The 22,621-nt window shown below is 38.2% G+C and overlaps 2 protein-coding genes and 1 non-coding gene across 6 annotated transcripts; 1 reads left to right on the top strand and 2 right to left on the bottom strand.

Annotated features, from left to right (window-relative positions):
- Positions 1–2,499: 2,499 nt before the first annotated feature.
- Positions 2,500–2,607, bottom strand: LOC131334940 (small nucleolar RNA snoR100). Its single transcript, XR_009202341.1, has one exon. It is a non-coding gene; the product is annotated as a small nucleolar RNA snoR100 (small nucleolar RNA).
- An 808-nt stretch (positions 2,608–3,415) lies between these two features.
- On the top strand, positions 3,416–10,366 carry LOC131333784 (cellulose synthase-like protein D3). 4 transcript variants are annotated; one of them, XM_058368531.1, is made up of 4 exons: positions 3,416–3,642; positions 4,945–5,838; positions 6,807–7,620; positions 8,345–10,366. In XM_058368531.1, exons 2-4 carry the CDS (start codon positions 4,985–4,987, stop codon positions 10,103–10,105), a joined length of 3,429 nt encoding a protein of 1,142 aa, XP_058224514.1. In that variant the 5' UTR covers positions 3,416–3,642; positions 4,945–4,984; the 3' UTR covers positions 10,106–10,366. The 4 variants fall into 4 exon arrangements, with proteins under 4 accessions (XP_058224514.1, XP_058224517.1, XP_058224513.1 ...); XM_058368534.1 differs by lacking the exon at positions 3,416–3,642 and adding an exon at positions 3,703–4,011; XM_058368530.1 differs by lacking the exon at positions 3,416–3,642 and adding an exon at positions 4,171–4,326.
- Positions 10,367–15,148: 4,782 nt separating this feature from the next.
- Positions 15,149–22,123, bottom strand: LOC131333786 (probable xyloglucan endotransglucosylase/hydrolase protein 30). Its single transcript, XM_058368535.1, has 4 exons — positions 21,789–22,123; positions 20,801–20,901; positions 19,966–20,174; positions 15,149–16,026 (listed from the first exon to the last, which is right to left on the bottom strand). The coding sequence occupies exons 1-4, from the start codon at positions 21,997–21,999 to the stop codon at positions 15,483–15,485; spliced, it is 1,065 nt and encodes a 354-aa protein (XP_058224518.1). The 5' UTR covers positions 22,000–22,123; the 3' UTR covers positions 15,149–15,482.
- Between the last annotated feature and the right edge of the window lie 498 nt (positions 22,124–22,621).

Below are 22,621 nucleotides of genomic sequence, written 5' to 3' on the forward strand. Positions count from 1 at the left end.
CTTATCAATTATTATAGTCCCTATAGGTAAAAGAAGATTTGAATTCGACCCTCAAAGTTTTAATTGCGTTGCTTTAGTCCTCAAAGAATTACTTAAGTTTCAATTTAGTCCTCAAAATTTAATTTGAGTCGATGTAGTCCTTTAAGTATTTAATCTGTGTCTTTTGTTGTTCAAAAAAAAGAGTATTTAATCTGTGTCAATTAAGTCTTCCAAAACAAAATCAGCCAAATTAATTACCAATTACAACCACAAGAAAAAAGTTTTACCAAATAGTATAAAAGCCCACAACAATTCTTAACAATCTCATGGTAGGTCTCATTTTGGTATCATAGCCTAGTTTCTAGCTTGCCCACAATAAATAATATTTATGAACGTAAGAAATATTGAAGAATCACCATCAGACAAATATTTATTAGTAAAGAAAAACAAAAAACTAAAGTAAAAACCGAATAAGCACCTTTACATATTCTTCCTTAATTGTCCAGAGAAAATCAACACCTATACATATTAACACATGCTGAAGAGGACGGACATATATTTATCTCTAGCAAATTACACGAAGAAGTCATACTTGAAATAACCACAATAAATTTACTATTGCAAATATATCAAGAGCATTTAGATTATTAGATAAATTTTATTTTAAAGTGTTAAAGAACCTAACTAAGGAAAGTTGATATGTTTTTATAAACTAGACGTATATTGTAATATATTATATAAAAACTGAAGAATTGGTTTTCAATTAGGAAAAATCAAACTGAAACAAATCAAAAACATTAAGGACGAAATTAGTAAAAAGTATAAGAACAAAATTAAAACCTATGTATAAGGACAAAAACGAGATGTTCAAAAATATAAGGACCAAATTAGGAACATATCTATAACTATAAGGACTAAAATACGAGTAATAGATAAGCCTAAACAATAAGTTGCTGAGAAATAGTATTTGAAAACAGAATTGCTCTTCCAGTGAGCCCATGTAGAGGGACTGGACTTTTTAGCTGTACCATCGTGGTCACGAAATGGAGTACCGAGTCCTTTAAGAAAGTTCCATTACGTTAATTAACAAATAACAATAGAGAGAATTTGGGCGCTTCCCCAATCAAACTATATTCCGTTTATTTTTTCATAATTGGAGGTTCTGGTTAGCTTGCGCGCACCTCGATTAATTTCGGGACTCTGAAGTTAACGAACAGACAAACCCCCAATGATCCCAATATTTGAAATGTTAGACCTTCGTGGGATTTAGGCCCCGTACTGGTACGGGAAACAAATACTTATTTTTTGTATCAAAGATAATGTATTATGAGAGAAATATCTATCTCATAAATCGAAAAATAAGTACTTAAAAAATACAGTAAAAATCTTTGTGGAACGGGGGCTCAAACATACGACTTTCTAGAACGCAAACACTTATTTAACTTTCATACGCCACTTGGTCAAACTCCTTCGGGTAATCAACTGTGGTCCGTTGATATCTCATTGGCTAACTCAAAGGTCTTGGCTGGCAATTCCCCAATGCAAGTTGCAAACAAACACAGAAAAATCATACCGTACAAAATAACTGTAAATTATACTACTATACAATCTACCGCTTTGATGGGATTAATGCTTTAGTTAGTTTAAACCCCTAAGTCCTATGGCTATATGATGGGATTTTTTTTTTATTCATTAATCCTAATTTATTCTATTCTAGGAGATTTGGGGAGGGGATGAGTGCTTATGAGAATTAATCCATATGCATGGGAGTATAAGGGAGACACCAACTCTACTCTAGTACTCCACTTACTATATGATGGGATTAAAACAAGTATTATCTTTAGTACTTGTAACACTCGGTAGGGTTTTAACTTCGATCCAAACATGAGTATGAGTGTGACCAGGGACGGAACCAAAATTTCCTAAATGGGGGGCCGAATCAAGATTCCAATTGTTTGAATTCGGGATGCCAAACGATTTTATGCTCAAAATGATTAAGCTCTAATCTTGGAAATGTTTTTGAACTTCCCAATTCTTGAAAATACTTTTCAATTGATTGTGTGAATTTGAAGTATACATATTAAAAATTTAAAAAAAAAATCGCCGAAACTACGCTGGGGCCTTGGTCCTCGTTGCCCCAATGTGCTTCCGTCTCAATGTGTGACACGGTCCTATACAAGGACGAAATCAGGATTTTACCTTAGCAGTGGCGAAATGTATAGTAAAAAAATAAAAAGATGCATTTACAATATTAATAGTCATCGGCTCCAGAAAAAAATCAACATAACATAATAAAAATTATAGTAAATGACGTTTTTCATTTGCATATGGAGTATGAAAAAAGACTAATTAATTTTAGGCATCGATAATGCCACTCCAACAATAACAACAACAGAACCTATGTAGTCCCCAATCATTGGGGATATGAGCGGAGGAAGGATTAGAGACAGACCTAACTTTTGGCAATATGTACAAAATGGATGATTTCAGAATATCACTTAAACAGTAGCCCCCTACACGTATTTTGCTGCTAAACCATGCCCCAAAATCAAAGCCAAATAGCATTAGAGAGGGTGTGCCTAAAGACCAAATTCAATTTATGTGCACATTACCATACTTCCTTCATTGATAGTCCAGAGCATCGGTATGCACAAAGATAATGCCACTCCCCAAATTTATAATGTCACTCCCCAAATCCCTATATGGATTTTCCAAATTGATAACCGCACTCCCTTTTGGGAGTGACATTATAAATTTGAGAAGTGACATTATAATTAAATTCCCTTAATTTTTTAGGTTAAGTTATTTTAGGGTTAGAATTAATGTGGATTTTTTTTTAATAACTACACATCATCATTTATATTATTTCACTTTGGCCCATTGAATTTAATTTCAGAATACTTTTTTAGGTCTCCTTTCTTGAAAAAAGAACAGAAGATTTATGACTAATATATAATAAAAAATAAGAAAAAAAATCTAGCAGTGGCGAGACTATATAAGTTGGGGATAATTTTTTTTTTCACATATAATAATTGCGTTTTCTAAAATTCTTGTCTTGACAGCAACCGCCACCAGACCCCCCTAGTCCTATCCTTGGTCCTATAGAACTTATTATGCGTGGAGTGGGCAATATTTTGGACAGAGATCTATCTGTATATCCATTTTGACATAAAATAAAATAGAGAAGGATATATGAAACCAAGATAATGTCTAACTGGATGAAATTCTGAAGCTTTTAATGTAAAATTAAAAAAAAAAATTTTGAGAATTTTTTATTTTTTATTTGGGATTCATGTAGATGTGATTGCGTGAACACTTCTGAAATCTTTCCATAGGGAAAGACAGCGTTACCAACTCATACTTACCGCGTACCCGCGTGGACAGAACATCCCGACCCCCCTAAATTCCCGAATTGACCCTTTGAATTCCCTAATCTCCGCCTCTCTCTCTCTCTCTTTCTCTCTCCACATTGTCAAGACACAGAGACTACCGGCAGCAGCACTATTATACCAGCCGAGATAAGCACTCTTCTTTTGCAGTCTACATATCCGCGTACCCATTTCACCACTTCAGTTTGTCTGTCAGAAAAAAATATTGCGAATCCCCTACATTCTCTCAACAGCATTTTCTTTGTCTTAAATCTTGTTTGAAAACAAAAAAAGGGTAAACTTAATCTCTCTCTCTCTCTCTCTCTCTCTCTCTCTCTCTGTGTATTTGTTGGTAATCAGATCTTCTATATTTGGTGGTTGGGAGCCGAAGAGGCCTCTTATTAGAGCGCGTAGATTTGATTCTTGTTCGAAGGGGTTTTGTACTTTTCAGACTATATCAGCTGAGTTTTTGGTGTGTTTTGTTGTACTCGGTCCTCGACTGGGTCTCTTTTTTGAATTGTTAAATTCAACATCCAGAGAGAGAGAGAGAGAGAGAGAGAGAGAGAGGTCGCGTTAGGTTTTGGAGTAGTTATTTGAAGAAATACGGGACTGGGTCGCACATCAAGTTTTATCCCATAGAAAGCTTCGTGAGTCTGTGACAGTTGTAAGTGTATTTTTTTACTTATATAAATGGAGGTCATTTATAATGCATTATGTCTTGTTTGAATGTTTCTCACACGCCTCCTCGAAGGCGTTTCATTTTTTAAGTCTTTTTTTTTTACTGCTATTAACAATTCGTGAAAAAACGAGCAAAATGGATTTGTGTATTTTTCTTCATATATATGTATATATATACCCATGTGAGAGCAAGACTGGAGCACTTCTCTTTTCTTGAGTTTCGACTTTGATCTGCGTTTGGGTTCTGGAAATGTCGTTTGACAATCTGAAGTAGTATTGTTTTCACTTCTCCAGGTCATAGGTATTTACTTTCTGTTCCTTTGATTTTCTTATGTGCGTTTATGGGGAAAAAACTTGGGGTTCTGATTCAGTGAAGTTCTTTATGATTTGATTTGATGGAGGGGCAGATTTGGAGAGAAGATTGTGAGAGGGGTGGTAGAATTTAGATTTTGTAGATGTGTATGTATATCTCTATGTACACATACACACACTCAGAGAGAGAGAGAGAGAGAGAGAGAGAGAGAGGGACAAAAGTTTAGTGATCTAGAGATTTCAGGGTTTCGTTGTATTTCACTAGCACAAGATTTCCCAGTTTGACTAAGTGTCCTCTTATTTTCTCACAATTTTACCTACAATTTTCCCCATTTGCACTTGAATCGCTTATATGAGATTGGTGCTAAGATAAATCATTGGTTTCTCTAGACTGTATTTGAATCCTGGATTTGTGAATAGAGATTCATGATGAGAAGAAAGAAAGGTAGGGGATCATGTTTCTTTTCTACCACAAGTCCAAGATCCAAATAGAGCATTTTAGAAATTTGTCAATGGATAAAGATCCTGTTTGAATCTGTTTGAGCTGTGTCTGTAGCTGGATCTTTGCTGATACTTTTTTTTCCCAACTCTTATATGTAATTTTCAGATACTGGTGATCCATAATCTCCTACTACACAATTTATACCATGGCTTCAAGGTCATCCAAAGTTTCAGAATCGTACAATGGAAAGTCAGGTCCCCTGTCAGTGACCTTCGCCAGGAGGACTTCATCAGGCCGATATGTCAACTACTCGAGAGAATCCAATGATCTTGACAATGATATTGCCAGTGGTGAGTTCATGAACTACACAGTGCACATCCCACCAACACCTGATAACCAACCGATGGACGCATCCGTTGCTCAGAGAGTTGAGGAGCAATATGTGTCTAGTTCATTATTTACCGGCGGTTTCAACAGCCTTACTCGTGCCCATTTGATGGATAAGGTGATTGACTCCGAAACAAGCCATCCTCAAATGGCTGGGGCAAAAGGGTCTTCTTGCGCAGTACCTGGTTGCGACGGAAAGGTGATGAGCGATGAGAGGGGTGAAGATATCCTCCCTTGTGAATGTGATTATAAGATATGTAGGGATTGTTTTGTTGATGCTGTGAAAACTGGAGATGGGATTTGTCCGGGGTGTAAAGAGGCTTACAAGGACACGGAGTTGGATGAGAGAGCAGTGGATGACAGCCAGCCTCTCCCTCTGCCGCCGCCGCCTGGGGGGATGTCAAAGATGGAGAGGAGGTTGTCATTGATGAAATCTACAAAATCGATCTTGACAAGGAGCCAGACAGGGGATTTTGATCATAACCGGTGGTTGTTTGAGACGAAGGGAACTTATGGATATGGGAATGCTATTTGGCCCAAGGAAGGTGGGTTTGGGAATGAGAGAAGTGATGTTGGTGATGAGCCTGATGAGCCTTCAGTACTTCTTAGCAAGCCCTGGAGGCCCTTGACTCGCAAATTAAAGATACCTGCTGCAATTTTGAGCCCATATCGGTACAAAAACTTTCTTTGATCTTTCTTAGTTTTTGTTTTATGTTTATTGTTGCCCCAGTTTTCTAATTTGGTTTCAATGATGCATAATCAAGCAGCCATTTAAATACGATTGTTTCTTATTTCATTGGGTCTGATTGCTTTGTGCCCATACGGTAATTACTAATTACCACATTAGCGCAGTACGAAAGCATTATATTAAAGTTCATAATTAGAAAGTCAGAAAAAGTAAAATTTACCAGGAAGTTGTGACTTTGTCTGTTACATGGAAGATAACTGTGATAACTTTATTTGTATTAACCAGAAGTGTTGATACACATAAAATTTGGTGGTATCAACGCAAATGGTGATTGCTAGTGTCAATCTTCAGGAGATCCAGGTTTAAAAATGTAGTTCGGGTTCTTTTGTATTATTGCTTCTACTTTGCTTTCATTGATTGTTCTTTTGATGGTCTCCATCTTCATTAGATGGTCTCCATCCTTGCTTCTTGATCCTTGATATGCCCCTTGCAAACTTGTACGCTTTTCTGCTGGTTATCGATTATAATTTCTGTATATTTGCATTTGACAACCCAAAAGGACGAGGAGGAGGTGGAGGAAAGTCTCAGAGGTAATATGATGAGCAGGGATAGGGATTTGAATTTTAATTGATGTCCCCAACCCCTGAAAATAAATAAGATCAGACAAGATGTTTGCGGAATTGCTTTGTTATGTTGAGGTAATCTGGTACATACTCTATACTTTTTGTTTAGCATGATCCATATAACCAAAGCAACTGTATGAGAAGTTAAATACTATCATATACAATCAACATGCTGAATTAAGTTCTCGTATAGTGCTTGCTTTTCTACCTTTTGTTTACATGTGCGTACTGAGGGTTTTCTTCCTTCGTTCTAATGTGTCCATAATTGGTAATGGAAAAAACGACTGGATGCTGAAATTTGTCTTCATTTCAATGGCACATGCATACAGGCTCCTAATATTTTTACGGATGATTGTTCTGGTGCTATTTCTTGTATGGAGGATCAGCCACCAAAATACTGATGCAGTCTGGCTGTGGGGCATGTCTGTGGTTTGTGAGCTTTGGTTTGCATTCTCATGGCTACTGGACACGCTCCCAAAGTTCTGCCCCGTGAATCGGGCCACCGATCTTGCTGTTCTGAAAGAAAAGTTTGAAACCCGTGGCCCAAACAACCCCACCGGAAAATCCGATCTTCCGGGGATTGACATATTTGTTTCTACTGCGGACCCTGAAAAAGAGCCGCCTCTTGTCACTGCCAACACCATCCTATCAATTCTTGCGGCTGAATATCCAGTTGAAAAGCTTTCGTGCTATGTGTCTGACGATGGAGGGGCCCTCTTAACCTTTGAGGCCATGGCAGAAGCCGCAAGTTTTGCCAACTTGTGGGTCCCATTTTGCCGGAAGCACGATATTGAGCCAAGGAATCCCGAATCTTATTTCAGTTTGAAGAGAGATCCTTATAAGAATAAGATGCGTCCAGATTTTGTCAAGGATCGTAGGCGGGTAAAGCGTGAGTATGATGAGTTCAAGGTTCGAATTAATGGCCTTCCGGATTCGATTAGGCGGCGTTCTGATGCTTATAATGCTAGAGAGGAAATCAAAGCTATGAAGCAACAGAGGGAGAATGGTAACCTTAACGATGAATCTCTGGAAACTATAAAGGTCCTTAAGGCTACCTGGATGGCAGATGGAACCCATTGGCCCGGCACTTGGGTTGATTCTGCTCCAGAGCACACTAGGGGTGACCATGCCGGAATTATTCAGGTAAACTTTTCAGTAAATTTTAATATGGTTATCCTTGGTCAGGTATTTATCATCCTTGTCTGGAAATACTTTTCTATGCTTTGTTACGGATCTTGCATATTTCATTTAAACCAATTACTCAATTTACTTCCTCTGCATTTTGCCTTTGTGTTTTTATCAAATGCCTACATGGATGTCGAGAATGGCGGGAAAAAGAAATTAGAAAGAAGGGAAAAAGAAGAAGAATATGTGTTGATCCTCTTGAGGTTTTAGAGTCCAGTAGAATAAGTTTTAGAGTCCTGTTCAGGTTTGTTCAGTATGCTGCCCCACATAGATGTGTAAACTGCCAAATGATCTGGCAAGTCAAATCAAATTTTGATTTAGAATAATCCATTTAAATTTATATAAGTAGTAGATAATTTGTTGTGCTGCACATGTTATCTTAAAATTGCACGTATTTTCTTAGAACTTCGTTTGTTTAATAGAAGTATTTGATCCCAACTTCAAAATTTTGGTTTTAGAGTCCTAAGTTTGTTAAGAATCTGGTATTTGATCACGAGAATCAGTTAAAACATATCCATCTTTTTTTTTTGATCGGCATATATCCATCTTATTGTCTTAGTGAGAATTTGATCCCTATATATTTACCGGAACTCTTGCCATTTGAACCTTATCCAGCGCTGCTGTTGTTTGTTCCTGTTGATTACTCTGAGTTGGCTTCTAATGACTTGATTTACGGTCGCAGGTGATGTTGAAACCCCCAAGTGATGAACCATTACACGGCGCAGCAGCTGATTCCAATCCTATCGACCTAACAGAAATTGACATCCGACTCCCTTTATTGGTCTACGTTTCTCGCGAAAAGCGTCCAGGATACGATCACAACAAGAAAGCCGGCGCAATGAATGCTCTGGTTCGCGCCTCGGCTATCATGTCCAATGGACCCTTCATTTTGAACCTCGACTGTGACCACTACATTTACAACTCCATGGCATTGAGAGAAGGCATGTGTTTCATGATGGACCGTGGCGGCGATCGCCTTTGCTTTGTCCAGTTCCCCCAGAGATTCGAGGGAATCGATCCATCCGACCGCTATGCCAATCACAACACAGTTTTCTTTGATGTCAACATGCGTGCTCTTGACGGGCTTCAGGGGCCTGTTTATGTCGGAACCGGATGCCTCTTCCGCCGGATTGCATTGTATGGTTTTGATCCTCCTCGATCAAAGGAATACCACCAAGGTTGCTGTAGCTGTTGCTTCGGTCGACGTAAAAAATCTTCTACGGTAGCTTCTGCCTCAGACTCGAAAAGAGCGCTTCGAATGGGAGATTCTGATGATGACGAGGAAATGAACATCTCTCTTTTTCCCAAAAAATTTGGCAACTCGTCTTTCCTCGTTGACTCCATTCCAGTGGCGGAATTCCAGGGCCGACCACTTGCTGATCACCCTGCCATCAAGAATGGACGAGCTCCAGGCGCTCTTACCATCCCACGGGACCTACTTGATGCATCCACGGTCGCTGAAGCAATTAGTGTTATCTCGTGTTGGTATGAAGATAAAACTGAATGGGGAACCCGAGTCGGGTGGATCTACGGATCGGTGACAGAAGACGTGGTGACTGGTTACCGGATGCACAACCGGGGTTGGAAATCCATCTATTGTGTCACCAAGAGGGACGCCTTCCGTGGGACTGCTCCAATCAATCTGACAGACCGGCTCCACCAGGTCCTCCGGTGGGCGACAGGCTCCGTTGAGATTTTCTTCTCCCGCAACAATGCTATTCTGGCGAGTACAAAGATGAAGTTTTTGCAGAGGATTGCGTACCTCAACGTCGGAATATACCCTTTCACCTCGTTTTTCCTTATCGTCTACTGTTTCCTTCCAGCACTATCCCTTTTCTCTGGCCAATTCATTGTCCAGACCCTAAACGTGGCGTTCCTCACCTACCTCTTGATCATCACATTGACTCTTTGCATGCTTGCGGTGCTTGAGATCAAGTGGTCTGGCATCACACTGGAAGAATGGTGGAGAAACGAGCAATTTTGGTTAATTGGAGGCACGAGCGCTCATCTTGCCGCTGTGCTTCAGGGCCTACTGAAAGTAATTGCTGGGATTGAAATTTCATTTACGTTGACATCAAAATCTGGCAGTGATGATGTGGATGATGAATTTGCCGATCTCTATGTTCTCAAATGGACGTCCCTCATGATCCCACCGATCACAATCATGATGACTAATTTGATTGCCATTGCAGTGGGAGTTAGCCGGACAATATATAGCACTATACCACAGTGGAGCCGTTTGTTAGGAGGGGTGTTTTTCAGCTTCTGGGTTTTGGCTCATCTCTACCCTTTTGCGAAAGGGCTTATGGGAAGGCGTGGGAGGACACCCACCATCGTGTTTGTTTGGTCCGGACTCATTGCAATCACCATATCTCTCCTTTGGGTGGCTATCAGCCCCCCGTCCGGTAGTTCTGGAATTGGCGGATCCTTCACGTTCCCGTGATTTGGTCCTTAAAGGTAAAAACCTCATTTTGTTATCGGTCTGAACTTCGAGCCTGATTTCTGCTGTTTTTTTTTTCCCAACAGCTTGTACTGAAAAATGGCTAGGGCCTTGGATTCATTGGTATTGTTGTTCCTTCATTCTTGCTTAAATTCAGATGTTCATAGATTGTGATCCCATACACCATTTTTTTTCCCCCGTAGTTATGATCTTGTAACTAGAGACGTGACAGTAGAAGATGAAAGTTGAATTTTTTTTTTCTCATAGTTATACTCTTCTGAATTTGGCTTCTGTCATTTTTGCGCTACATTTCTCTGTTCATGGAATATCTACTCAAACGAGGATATCGATTTGGTCCTCGAAACCACAAGCAGTTAGCATAGTGAGAGTCACTTGGCAACCAGGAGCCTTTGGGGGTTCAGTTTCCTTCCGTAAGTAGTCGAAGTCGATTGGTTGGGCTGGATATGAACTAATCCGAAAAGAAAAAAATGAGAAAAGAAGTTGGTACTTAATTTAGGGCATTCCGGATTTATGATTTTCTTATTGTGAAAATAGCCCGTTTCGTTGACCAACTGCTATTGCTGTATTTTTCTTTGATTGCATCATTGGTTTTGTTGGTTGTTTGTTTGTGTATGGTATGTTTAGAATTTTTCAGGACAATCTAATGCCAAATTTTCTCTAAGGTTTCACTATAACAATTGACTTTAGGCTAGGTGGTTGAACTAAGTTACCAACTAACTATCAGCAATTGGTTTCTTAGACTACGGATTACCATTTTTCTGATACTCTTATATAAGAAAAAATCTGTGTTTGTTGTGGAATTATGAGGATACAACTGAATCATCCGTACCAACTTCAGGGGAAACACTGATTGTGATTGCTGATTAGAGAACTCACAATTATGATGAAAACATATGAAATATTTTTACACTGATTGTGATTGCTGATTAGAGAGCTCACAATTATGAGGAAAACATACAAAATATTTTTACACTTATTTTGGTAATTATGAGTTCTCCGATCACAATCAGTGTAAAAATATTTCGTATGTTTTCATCATAAAGTGAAAATATTTCATATGCTTTCATCATAACGTCAGGGGAAACAGAATGAAAGAGTTTTGCTGGGCCATTTTGTGAAACCCATTAAGGAGCCAACTCGATATCTGGATCACGTAAATATGTAGCCCGTTGAGGCCTGGGCAGATCATCGATAACAGACATCGTAGTCACTCTAGTGTTGCGAAGAATTATTCAATGCCTGGTGCCTCAGACTCTTCCTCCACCATACATTTCCGTGGTCCTCTCTGTAAAATGTGTGAAGCCCACACAAATATGTGGTAGACAAGAGTTTGAGGCACCGCCACATGGTGCCCCAGGAGCATCGAATAATTACTCGTATGTGTTGCTGAGTGGTCCTTTTTTCCGTCTACGCAAATGTCATTCAATCACGTAAGTGATGTCAAATTAGAACAAATACCCGTTGTCTAGAGGTCGAAGAAATTAATTAATCACTTCTTTGGATATGTAGTGAATAACTCATGGTTTCAAATGTTTCTGGCATTCTACCATGAGATATGTAGGGTGTTTGGCAACCTCATTTTTCTATTTTGGGTGTTTGGCAAGTTCATTTTGAAAACCCATTCTTGGATTCTTCTTAAAGAAGCAAAAATGGAGAACCAAGACAGGACGTCCTTTTCACGGTTTCCCATTTTTCTATTTTCCGGGCAACTACCAAAATACCCATACTATTATTACCTATTTACCACTTTTGCCCTATCTTTAACACTTCCTATCTACTTCCTCACCTGTGAGAGCAGACCCAGTACACACAAAGAGAGAGAGAGAGAGAGAGAGAGAGAAAGCAAAAATATAATTTTTTTTTTACATCTTTTAACACAATAATAAAGGCCAAAAGCATAAAAAAAAAAAAATTTATTTGTATACCTTTTAACATAATAATAAAGGCCAAGGGCAACTTGGTAAAAAACCAATCTATAATTCATTTTCATTATCCATCTACCAAACGCTACTAGAGTTTCAAAATACATTCTGCACATATCTCTCAAACACTCTTACCATACTCAAAATATATTCTGGCCATAATCCAAAAGCTAAAAATGCAAAAGCCAAAAAGTAGGCTCCCAAACACCCCCGTAGTGAATAACTCATGGTTTCAAATTAGCTGATAAAATAGTTTTCATTTATGGAAAGGATGCCATCAAAATAGTTTTTAGTGGAGATCCTTCAACTTTTTGAGTTATTGAGTCATAAAGAACAAAATATATTTTCACGGAAAAACTACCCTAGGGTAAGGTAGGGATGTAGGGTACTCTAGGTAGGGTACCCTAGGATTTAGGCACTTTCTTAGGATTTTAGGGTGCACTCTTCTATTATAGAGTTTTAGTAGTTTAGACTTTTTCATAGGATTGAGGTTTTTAAGCTCTTTCATAAAGTACCCAAAGATTTTAGACACTTTAATGGATATCCTTGGGTTTAGATACTTTTATAGAATACTCTAGGATTGTAGGAACTCTCACTAACTTTCAATTATTAGTGAATTTTCACTAGTTTTGTAAAAAATGTATTTTATTAATCATGCAACACATTTTTCCTTATGTTTGACTGTAAAATGTGCTTGTCCTTATGTTTGATTGCAAAAAATGCTTGTCCTTGAGCTCAAAAAATATAAATATGAGAAATTTTTGGCTAAGTCTCCCATTAACTTACTACTAATTTCATTTTAGTGATTTAGTAAGTTTAACTCGACGATTACACTATCAATTCGAATATATAAGGTCTTGACAATGCAAAAGGTTGTGTCAACTATCCAACTAGCAAGTTCATCGATGATCGATCACTCTCTCTCTCTCTCTCTCTCTCTCTCTCTTCGATGATCGATAATCCTTCAACGAATCTTGCGCTCCCATTTTTAATTCTAGCATTGCATTCACACTCTCAATTCTCGCTTTCGCAGACTTCAATAGTTTTAGCACAAAGATGCTTTTCCGCTAATGCACGAACACGTGGAGTATAATACTAAATCTTTGAGAAGGATAATCATATGGGAAAATTTTAAATTGGCACCTGAACTTTCACTCAAATGTCACAAAAACACCAGAACTTAAGTTTTTTTCAATTAAACACCTGGATTTACAAAATCCCCAAATCTAGGCCCCTGCTGTTATACTTCATCCAATTTGTTCACGAAAGTGATGACGTGGCATATTTCTCCCATTAAGTGTCCCAATTGCACAGGATAGGAAGTCTAAAAGATACACAAAATCAAAACTCCTCCCCTCTCTTTCTCCTTGCCTCTTTTTCCCTTCTCCCACCTCTCTCTCTCCCTGATATTCGTTAGGTTTTCTCATTTTGATCTCTTTTTATTCCCATAGGATACGTGTAAATGAGAAAGGAACAAATCTTTTAATCATATCTCATGGCAAAGGAGCAAAATCCAAAACCCGAGCCCGAACTTTGTTTCACTCACGTGTAATCACCATCACCAAATGACAACAACTGGAATAGCAAACCAAATCCTCCTAGGACTAGAATCTGCTTTCTTTGAAATTTCTAACCTTCCCACCGGTAAACAGAGGAGCAGCAAAGCGAAAAACTTGCCTGCAAACTCAAACTCACTTGCGAGGTTGATCGACGGGAGCGGCGGGAGCGGCGGAAAGGGGGAGGCGGAGGCGCTTGTTGATGACTGAGGACGGGGCCATCAATGGATTTTGAGACGGGCGTCGTTGCCAATTTTCTTTAATTTGGTTTATGAGTGATTAATTTGGTTTATGAGTTTACGGGTTTATGGATTTTTGTTCTGGATTTGCAAGAGAGATAGAGAGAGAGATAGAGAAAGAAGGGAAAGACAGGTGAGGGGAGAGGGGTTTTGATTGTGTATTTTTTAGACTTTCTATCATGTGCAATTGGGGCACTTAACAGGAGAAATATGCAACGTCATCATTTTTGTGAACAAATTGGATGGAGTATAACGGCAGGGGCCTAGATTTGGAGATTTTGTAAGTCCAGGTGCTTAATTAAAATAAACTTAAGTTCAAGTGTTTCTGTGACATTTGAACGAAAGTTCAGGTGTCATTTTAAAATTTTCCCTAATCATATAAAGAGTTCGAAAAACAACTTAACACCCATTCAACATGAATTTACAAATAATCAAGGTTCTTTTATCATACAGCAATTACAATTAGGATTACAAACATTAACATTCTGAAATGTAGTACCCTCAATTTTATCCAGAAAAAGGAAATTTATATAAATGGTCCTCTTAGTTTCATCCGAGTCTCATTTTCATCCTTCAAGTATCAATTACAACTCTTTTGACCTTCAAGTTTGGTTTTCGTACCAAATTGGTCCAATCGGCAACTTTAGTCAGCCAAACTGGACGAAAAAAATCAGATTGAGGGCAGGCGTCATCAATTGGACTAACTTGGTACGAACTGTAACGTCCAAACTGTCATTAATCTGATTTTTTTCGACAGTTTGGCTGACAGATGTTATCAATTGAACCAACTTGGTATGCAAACCAAACTTGAAGGTCAAAAGAGTTGCAATTAATACATAGAGGACGAAAATGAAACTAGGAGGACCATTTCTATAAATAATGTTCACAACGTGATCACAATCACTGTACAGATTATTACTCTTAAAAATTCCAAACAAAGAGCCACCACTATTTGCAAACATAAATTCAGTCACCGGAGCCGTTCCTCGCGACCACCTCGTGGGTGCATCCTTAATCAATTCCATAGCCAGCGATTTCTATGGTACCCGTGCCTCCGATGGTCATGTTTATACGTGGATCCTGGTATATGAATCATGTTCCGGCTACGCTTCCTTTCGAAGCCTCGCTCTCTACTTTTCGCTCTACAACTCAAACTTTGTGCTCTGCCAATCGTGTTCGATAGGACTTATTTTCTTTTGTTCTTATTTCGCGAGATTCTATTGTTATTCGTGATCCGTCTATTTTTGGTATTTGCTTAATGAATTAATTTCTTGAGTCTCATAAAAAAAAAAAAAAAAAACAATTAGGACCAAAATTATTGACCTTCGGAAATATTAAACCTTACCCAGAAAATAATGTTCACAACGTCGATGTTATTGTGCAAAATCTACAGATTGCTCTTCAATAAATAACCACAACGACAAAGAAAGAACTACCACTATTTTCATCCAGAAAATGATCTAAAATAAACCCAGCATTGAAAACCAAAAAAAAAAAAAACTACAAATTCAAATTTATGGTACTAGTACAGACATAAATTCGGTATGACACGTGTTCCAATCAAGACAATTCTCCTCTGTGAATTTTAGTATACTAGTATTTTCTTAGTAATCATACTATGCACACACGACTCCCAGACACGTCAAAATGAAGTAGCAGCACCACCACCCGCGTCCCGGCGGCCCCGGCGGGACCCACGGCGGCGGTGCTTCTGGTGCCGCCCGAACTTGATCTTCAACGCCTCCTTCAGCCTGCCCGTATCCTTAAACAAGTGCCGTTCCGCCGGGACGATGACGCACTCCGGTGGCGGCACGGGGTACCTCATCAAATCATAACAATACGAATAATACATGTACCTCTCCCTGAACCAGCTCATGGCCTTCCGTCCCTCGGACGAGATGGTGTTAATATCGTCCGCCTCCAGGGCGTCGGTGTCGCGGTCACAGGGGGCGGCGGCCGCGGGGATCTGCTGGATGGGGTCGACGGTGCAGCCTTCGAGGACAAGGTCGGTGAAGTCGGAGACGAAGGGCTGGAAGTTGTAGTTGACTTTGTATTTGCCGCCGGAGGTGGCCCAGGTGGAGGCGTCCCAAATGGTGGCGTATAGGGACATGGGTTTTGACGGGTAGTCGCCGCCCATGGCGGGGTTGCGGATTACTTCTCGTATGGGGACCTCGTCCACGTAGAATCTGAGTTGGAAGAATATGGTGATAGGGATGTCATTGTAATGAGGGAAAAAAGATTGGGACCGAAAAGAAATTGTGACAAATTTTGTGTCTGTTATTTCAAATTTCGTTTCGCTATTTTTGTGAGAAATAAGACTATACCCCTTTAAAATGAACGAATTTTCATTCATGGTGAGATGGCTTACATGGGCTAAACGGTATTGTTTTCATTTACACCCGCAAACTTCTTTCGGTTCATGTTTCGGAACTCATTCTTGTTTTTTCATGATTATATTCAGAAATATATATTCACTCCGTTCCAAAATGTTTGTCTGGTCCGTAAAATTGAGTTTTAAAAATAATACAATTTTTACAAGAAAAATTCGAAAGTTTTATAACAACTTACTAAATACCAATGAGTTAATTTGTGAAAAAATGGCTTACATGGGCTAAACGGTATTGTTTTCATTTACACCCGCAAACTTCTTTCGGTTCATGTTTCGGAACTCATTCTTGTTTTTTCATGATTATATTCAGAAATATATATTCACTCCGTCCCAAAATGTTTGTCTGGTCCATAAAATTGAGTTTTAAAAATAATACAATTTTTACAAGAAAAATTCGAAAGTTTTATAACAACTTACTAAATACCAATGAGTTAATTTGTGAAAAAAAATTGAATTTTTTCTTTAAAAAATTACATTATTTTCAAGTTATCGTTTTGCAGACCGGATAAACAATTTGGAACAGAAGGAATAATACTTAACACCAACTCTTATTGTACGCAACTCATGTGACATACAATAAATCTCAAATGATTTGTTAATAAGATATGGATTCGACTTTTAAGAGCATACGCAATGATAATAATCAAAATCAATAACCAAAATGTGTCATGTTAGCATTTGATTATCCATTAGTTTATAATCAAACTTAATAATATCTACCTCCATATTGGTTATTTTTGCATCTCTAACAAAAAAAAAACTCCACAATGCACATCTGTCCAATCCCAAACGAGTTCCAATCACGCAGCCGACCACACAAATTATTCGCCTTAATGAGGCGATTCCAAAACTAAAAAGCCGATCGCCGGAAACATTATCACGCGCCCTCACGCGCCGCCTAAAGAGACTGCGAGTGGATTTGGTGCGTTCGGCGCGTGATGCGAGTGGATCTCACGCGCAGCCTCTTTAGGCGGCGCGTGAGGAGGTTTAGGACGACCGACCTTTCAGTTTTGGAATCGTCTTGTCGATACAAATAATTTGGCATGGTCGGATGCGAGATTGATACTTGTTTACGAAAAAACCGAATTTGGTTATTGAGTTTTGGTTATTAGTAAAAATTGTTATGTTTGGTTATGAAATTGATAAAATTTGGTTATTTGATAAAAGACTTATAACTATGCTTATTACAATGTGGAGTATTTTTTGAACATTGTTGTTAAGTTTACTTATACACACCCATTTGCTTATCACAATGTGAATGCTCTAGAGGACCCGGAGGCTGGAGGAACTTTTATATTTGAAAAAACAATGCAAATCCATTGGAAATTTAAGGGGTGACTATTCACAGCCCCGTATTTTTCCCCTTAACCCACTACAATTCGGTAAATAGTTGTTGAAAATCATACATAACATTTCGGTAAATAGCTGTTGAAAACAAAATTATATTTTGGTAACTACATGTCGAAAATATGTTCAACCTTCGGTAAACAACTGCCGAACATACATTTTCGGTAAATAACTGTTAAAAAAATATTATATTTCGGTAATTGTATGCTGAAAATGTATCTCAATTTTCGTAATTAATTATCGAGTATAATTAGAATTTTTTAACGGGCTAAGGGAGAAAATACGGGGCTGCGAATAGTCGTCTCCAAATTTATTGATAGGAAAGATGTGTTGCCAGTGTATTATCAAAATCACCCCCAAGATTTTAAAAAATTATGAATTTTCCCCTCATGTTTGGAACATTACAAAGTACACCCTATCTCATTACAATTACTCCCTTATATCATGATGTGGCCTCTAGGAAAATTGATGAAATCTGGACGACATCATCAAATCCTAATTACGATGCATCACAGTGTCCTTTTGTAGCTTGCTAAAGACTGCAGATGTGTGAAAATAGCCTTTCACATGCTAAAAAAAGATAGATTGGTCAACTGTAGTTTAGATTTGATGATGACAGACAAATTCTATCGGATTTCCTAATGACTACATCACGGAAAATGGGTAAATTTGTAATGAGACGGGTTATTTTGTAATCCCAAAGCATGAGGGCAATTTGTAATTTTTAAAAACCTCAGGGTTAATTTTTGGTAACTTTAACCATTGCAAAAGTCCCATAGTAAAAAGATTTGGAATAGACGTGTAATGCATGGAGGATGTTGGGCAGGAAGAAATGAATGTGGCTACCACATTTGATATTTTTACACCTCTAGACTCTATATCTAAGTTTGGCTATTTCTCTGCCTAATTCCGAGAAAGATCATCAGTTTTTAGGCCACATTTTCATTATTGCTAGGCATGCATGGTCAGATCAAGCTGGCACACTAAATATGTGGTTACAACCCATGGTTGCACTTGCACCAGCTAGCCAAAATCTACTAATATTGTCAATTTTGGTTGGTGCTTTCTGTCAATTCATTTAATTTAAAGCTAATCGTGAGTGATCATAAACCTAATTATCATTTCAATGGTCTAGCAATCTACGCATACCTTACAAAGGATCCAAACACTCTGCATTGTGTCACTATTTTTTTTTTTCTGGTCAGAGTGCTCGTAAATTGACCTAAATACTCTAAATTTCGCAAAATTAAAAAGGTATTGTTCTTTTTGATTTTCTAATCATTATTTTTGGTTATTGAGTCCTCAACAAATCCTTAATTATTGCTCCATCTTATGTAATTATTCTCTTGAATACTAATGAATGGGAAAATGACGGCTAATGACGTGTTTTGATAATTAATATCCTCCAAGGACATTTTCAGGATTAACAAATATTCTTAGCTTGTCATTGGCGAGTATTAATTATCAAAACATGTCTTGGGGCCGTCATTTTCCCTTATGAATTCCCTTTCTGAATTAAGGTGGTCAGCATCTAACATGTCCTAATTTTGTAGTTTAATGGGATTGGGAAGTTTTCTTTGTGGTCCATATAATTGCAACTTCATCATAATTATGAATGTTCTTAATTTCTTGAATTAGACAATTCATAAATCTTCAAATTTAATTCAAACATTTTTGCAACCGAAATTGCCTCACAATTACCATCAATCCTATTCATCATTGACAGATACATCTGATAATGATTTACAAGAATCTTGCATTTTTTCGGATATGTGTTGGAATCAAAAGGCAGTTCTAGCCACAAAAATACTAGCAAATAACAATTATGTTTTAGATTAGACGCATAAGAAGATATACAAGACGGGGAGATAGAATTCATAAGGATATGGCTCGTCTGCCAGAGGCGCAGTCCAAATGATCACAATCATCGGTTAGCGTTTTCAATTATCGAGATTTGTTTTGAATCATATCTTTTACCGGTAATAATATAGTTTAACCGGTTAAAGATTTTACAGATCTGAACCATTAATTATCAATATGAACGATCTATATTGAATTGTATACTCTTTTTTGCAATCAACTGTAGAGATGCCGGATCCAATTCACAACGTAGGAAGCACAATAGTTGGCTTGGCCAAGCATGACCCACAAAATCAAAGAGATTCGTACTACCAAGATACGTAAGGAGGCCCCTCTCTCTCTCTCTCTCTCTCTCTCTCTCTCTCTCTCTCTCTCTCTCTAAATGAGCTTAAAAATGCACAAACCAAGTAGCATATAAACATAGCACGTTTAGCCTTTTTTCCATTCAAAAGTCCTACTCAAACTTTCTGGCCAGGGAAAAGGAAAATAAGAAAATAGACAAAACAAAAGTGGGAAAAAATGTACTTACATGATGCTTTTGGAGGTCCAGAGAATGGTGTATCTATGGAACTGTTTTGTAGGGTCGAACCACAACGAGTACCTCTCTTCTCTACCGCGGCTCGTGCTTCCGTTCCCGTACAGATTTGTTTGAAACCTCCACGGCTTTCCAGGGATGTTACCCAAGAACTCGAAGTCCAATTCGTCGTGGTTTTTCTCGAACACGTCGACGTTTGATGTCTGCGTCAAAGATTATGGAGCGACAACTTGTTATATTTGTTAACTGATGATGATCAAGTAGCCATTTCGTTTGTGAGCATTTACTTGTCTAAAACTAAACAAATATATATCCGCGTACGCAGAACGATGTGCGTACGTACGTAACTTTTTCTATACAAAAATGTATGCATGCTTAAATTACGAAAAAGGGTCTCGTCACATTGTTATTTTCTTGGCTAAACAGAAGTCCTTTTCCGGAGCTGTCATTGGACAAACACATTAAACCAACAGAAAATGCATAGAAAAGTATATATCGTCATGGTGCCAAATTTGTGAGCCTATTTTATCTTTTAAAAAAAAATTATTTACAGAAAAGCTATCGCCATATTAACTGCAAGAGGTTGGCTAAATGGTCTTGGCATGAGACTTGGGTGTTTGCTCCATCATAAGGTCTCAGATTCGATTCTCCTTATCAACAACTCTTGTAGTCACCTCACCCTTAAGCATAAGCGTGTGAAATGACTGTAGGAGGGGCTGTACGGATTAGTCCGAGGTGCGCGTAAACTCGCTCGGAACACCTATTACCAAAAAGAAAAACTATCGCCATATTTGTTCCTATAATTATTGGAGTATTTAAGAAGACTCACATAAAATGCAACGACGATGCCGGCGGAGTAATTGGATGGCAACTTGATTTTGGCACTGAATAGCCCATAATTGTAGTATTCTGACGAAATAAAACCAGAGCCTGGAGACCAAAAGTAACGCCAAAACCAATCAATTTAACTAGATTAGTCGACGTACTCCCATTCAAAATAAACTATATTCTGCAGTAAATTGATACAAACTGAGGCAACAGAGAAGTTTTTGGGTGCCGGGCGGTACCGCACACGTGGTACCCGTCGGCGATCCAGCCGTCCAAAACACTTTTGGAAGGTCTTAATTTTAAAAGAAAGAAAGAGGAGAGAGAGTGGTCGGGTGAGAGAAGAGAAAGTGTAAAAATCTGGACCATCCAAAAGTATTTTGGATGTCTGGGAAGTACCCGCTCTGCACCCAAAAATTTCTCGAGGTGACAAGTCCTGGTTTTACCTCCCCAAAAAGAAAAATCTCTACTAAGGTCTTTTCATGATAAAACAGTGTCCAGATCAGTTTAAAAAAAAATTATATTAAAAAAATCATATAAAGTACGCACAAAGTTTGTTCAAAATGCCGTTCGTGGTTTCATCGGCATGTCATAACCAATTCTTCGCTTTTAGGATACTGTTTTTCAAATAAAAAACACTCATCATGTTTTCATATTACCACTTTTTTTTTTTTTTTGAAGCTTATTTTGTGTTGAATAATTACAAAACACCTTTTCGTAATTTGTTTTCCAAAAGAATTCCTTGGCAACAACTTTCAAAATCCATGTGAAAGGTATTAGTCCTAATTTTGAAAACAACAAACCATGAGCCGCGATCAATTTCCACAATATTTTTTGGATTCTTTTTCAAAATAATTCGAAATGATATTCAACATCCATCGACGTTGTATAAAGTACATATTATTGATTATGAAAACAGCAACAGAACATAACCGCGATCAATTTTATAATATGTGAGTGCACGTAGTTAGAGAGACAGAGAGACAGCGTACCGGAATAGCGGTTGAGGAGGAGAGAAACGGTCTTATCGTTGTCAGACCGAATGATATTGAAATCGCTAAAGAGAGGCGTGTAGCCTTGGTCGAAGGTGATGGTGGAGAAGTTGAACGCCGCGGCAAAGTTGGCGAAGAGACAGAAGGAGGAGAGGAGGAGGAGAGAGAGGGGAGTTATTACCGTTTTAGAGAGAGAACGTGAACAATCCATTTGTGTTCTTTTTTATCGGTCTTCTGTTTTTCCTTCTTCAAATGTTTCTCTCTCCTCCTCCTCTCTCTCTCTGTGTGTGTGTGTGTGTGTTTTCGTTATTACAAGCCTTACATTACGTAACGTAACGATATTGAAAAGGAGGAGAGGAAGAGCCGTAGGCATTTGGCTGGCTATGGTTTTGTCGTTTGACAAAATCGCCCTTGTGTTATTGGGAAATCACAACTCTGCCACTGCACAGCGTTTTCATTTGGGAGCATTTACCTTTTTTGGTCGACATAAAATTAGGAAACCTTTATTTTTTCAATTGAGAGATAAGTGTCAGTTGCGTCCAAATAATTTAATTGCCGAATCAAGATTTTTTCTATTTACCTTTCTATGTGCCTCTTTCCGATCATATGATCTCCGGCCAATTTTCACTAGCATAACCCGACAAGTTTTGTGACATTCTAGTCGAGCACAGCTTCGAGTTTTTGGGAGTTCAAAGTGAATTTTTTGAACCAAGAATTCTTGTACAGCGTCCACTACCATTTTCAGAATTTATTCTTGTACTCCCTCCGTCCCAAATTGGATGTCAATTTTTGATATCCGTGCCAATTTCAATTCCTTATATCTTTCAATATAG

Source organism: Rhododendron vialii, chromosome 7a (assembly GCF_030253575.1).
Source record: "Rhododendron vialii isolate Sample 1 chromosome 7a, ASM3025357v1".
NCBI lineage: Eukaryota > Viridiplantae > Streptophyta > Magnoliopsida > Ericales > Ericaceae > Rhododendron > Rhododendron vialii.

Excerpts from the sequence above, each read along its gene's own strand:
- LOC131333786 (XM_058368535.1), bottom strand. The coding sequence starts at position 21,999 with ATGGATTGTTCACGTTCTCTCTCTAAAACGGTAATAACTCCCCTCTCT. Across the intron at positions 20,175-20,800 it reads GCATCGTCGTTGCATTTTAT|ACATCAAACGTCGACGTGTT; the intron begins GTGAGTCTTCTT and ends TCTTTGACGCAG. Across the intron at positions 16,027-19,965 it reads TGGACCTCCAAAAGCATCAT|ATTCTACGTGGACGAGGTCC; the intron begins GTAAGTACATTT and ends CTTCCAACTCAG.
- LOC131333784 (XM_058368531.1), top strand. The coding sequence starts at position 4,985 with ATGGCTTCAAGGTCATCCAAAGTTTCAGAATCGTACAATGGAAAGTCA. Across the intron at positions 5,839-6,806 it reads GCAATTTTGAGCCCATATCG|GCTCCTAATATTTTTACGGA; the intron begins GTACAAAAACTT and ends ACATGCATACAG. Across the intron at positions 7,621-8,344 it reads ACCATGCCGGAATTATTCAG|GTGATGTTGAAACCCCCAAG; the intron begins GTAAACTTTTCA and ends TTACGGTCGCAG.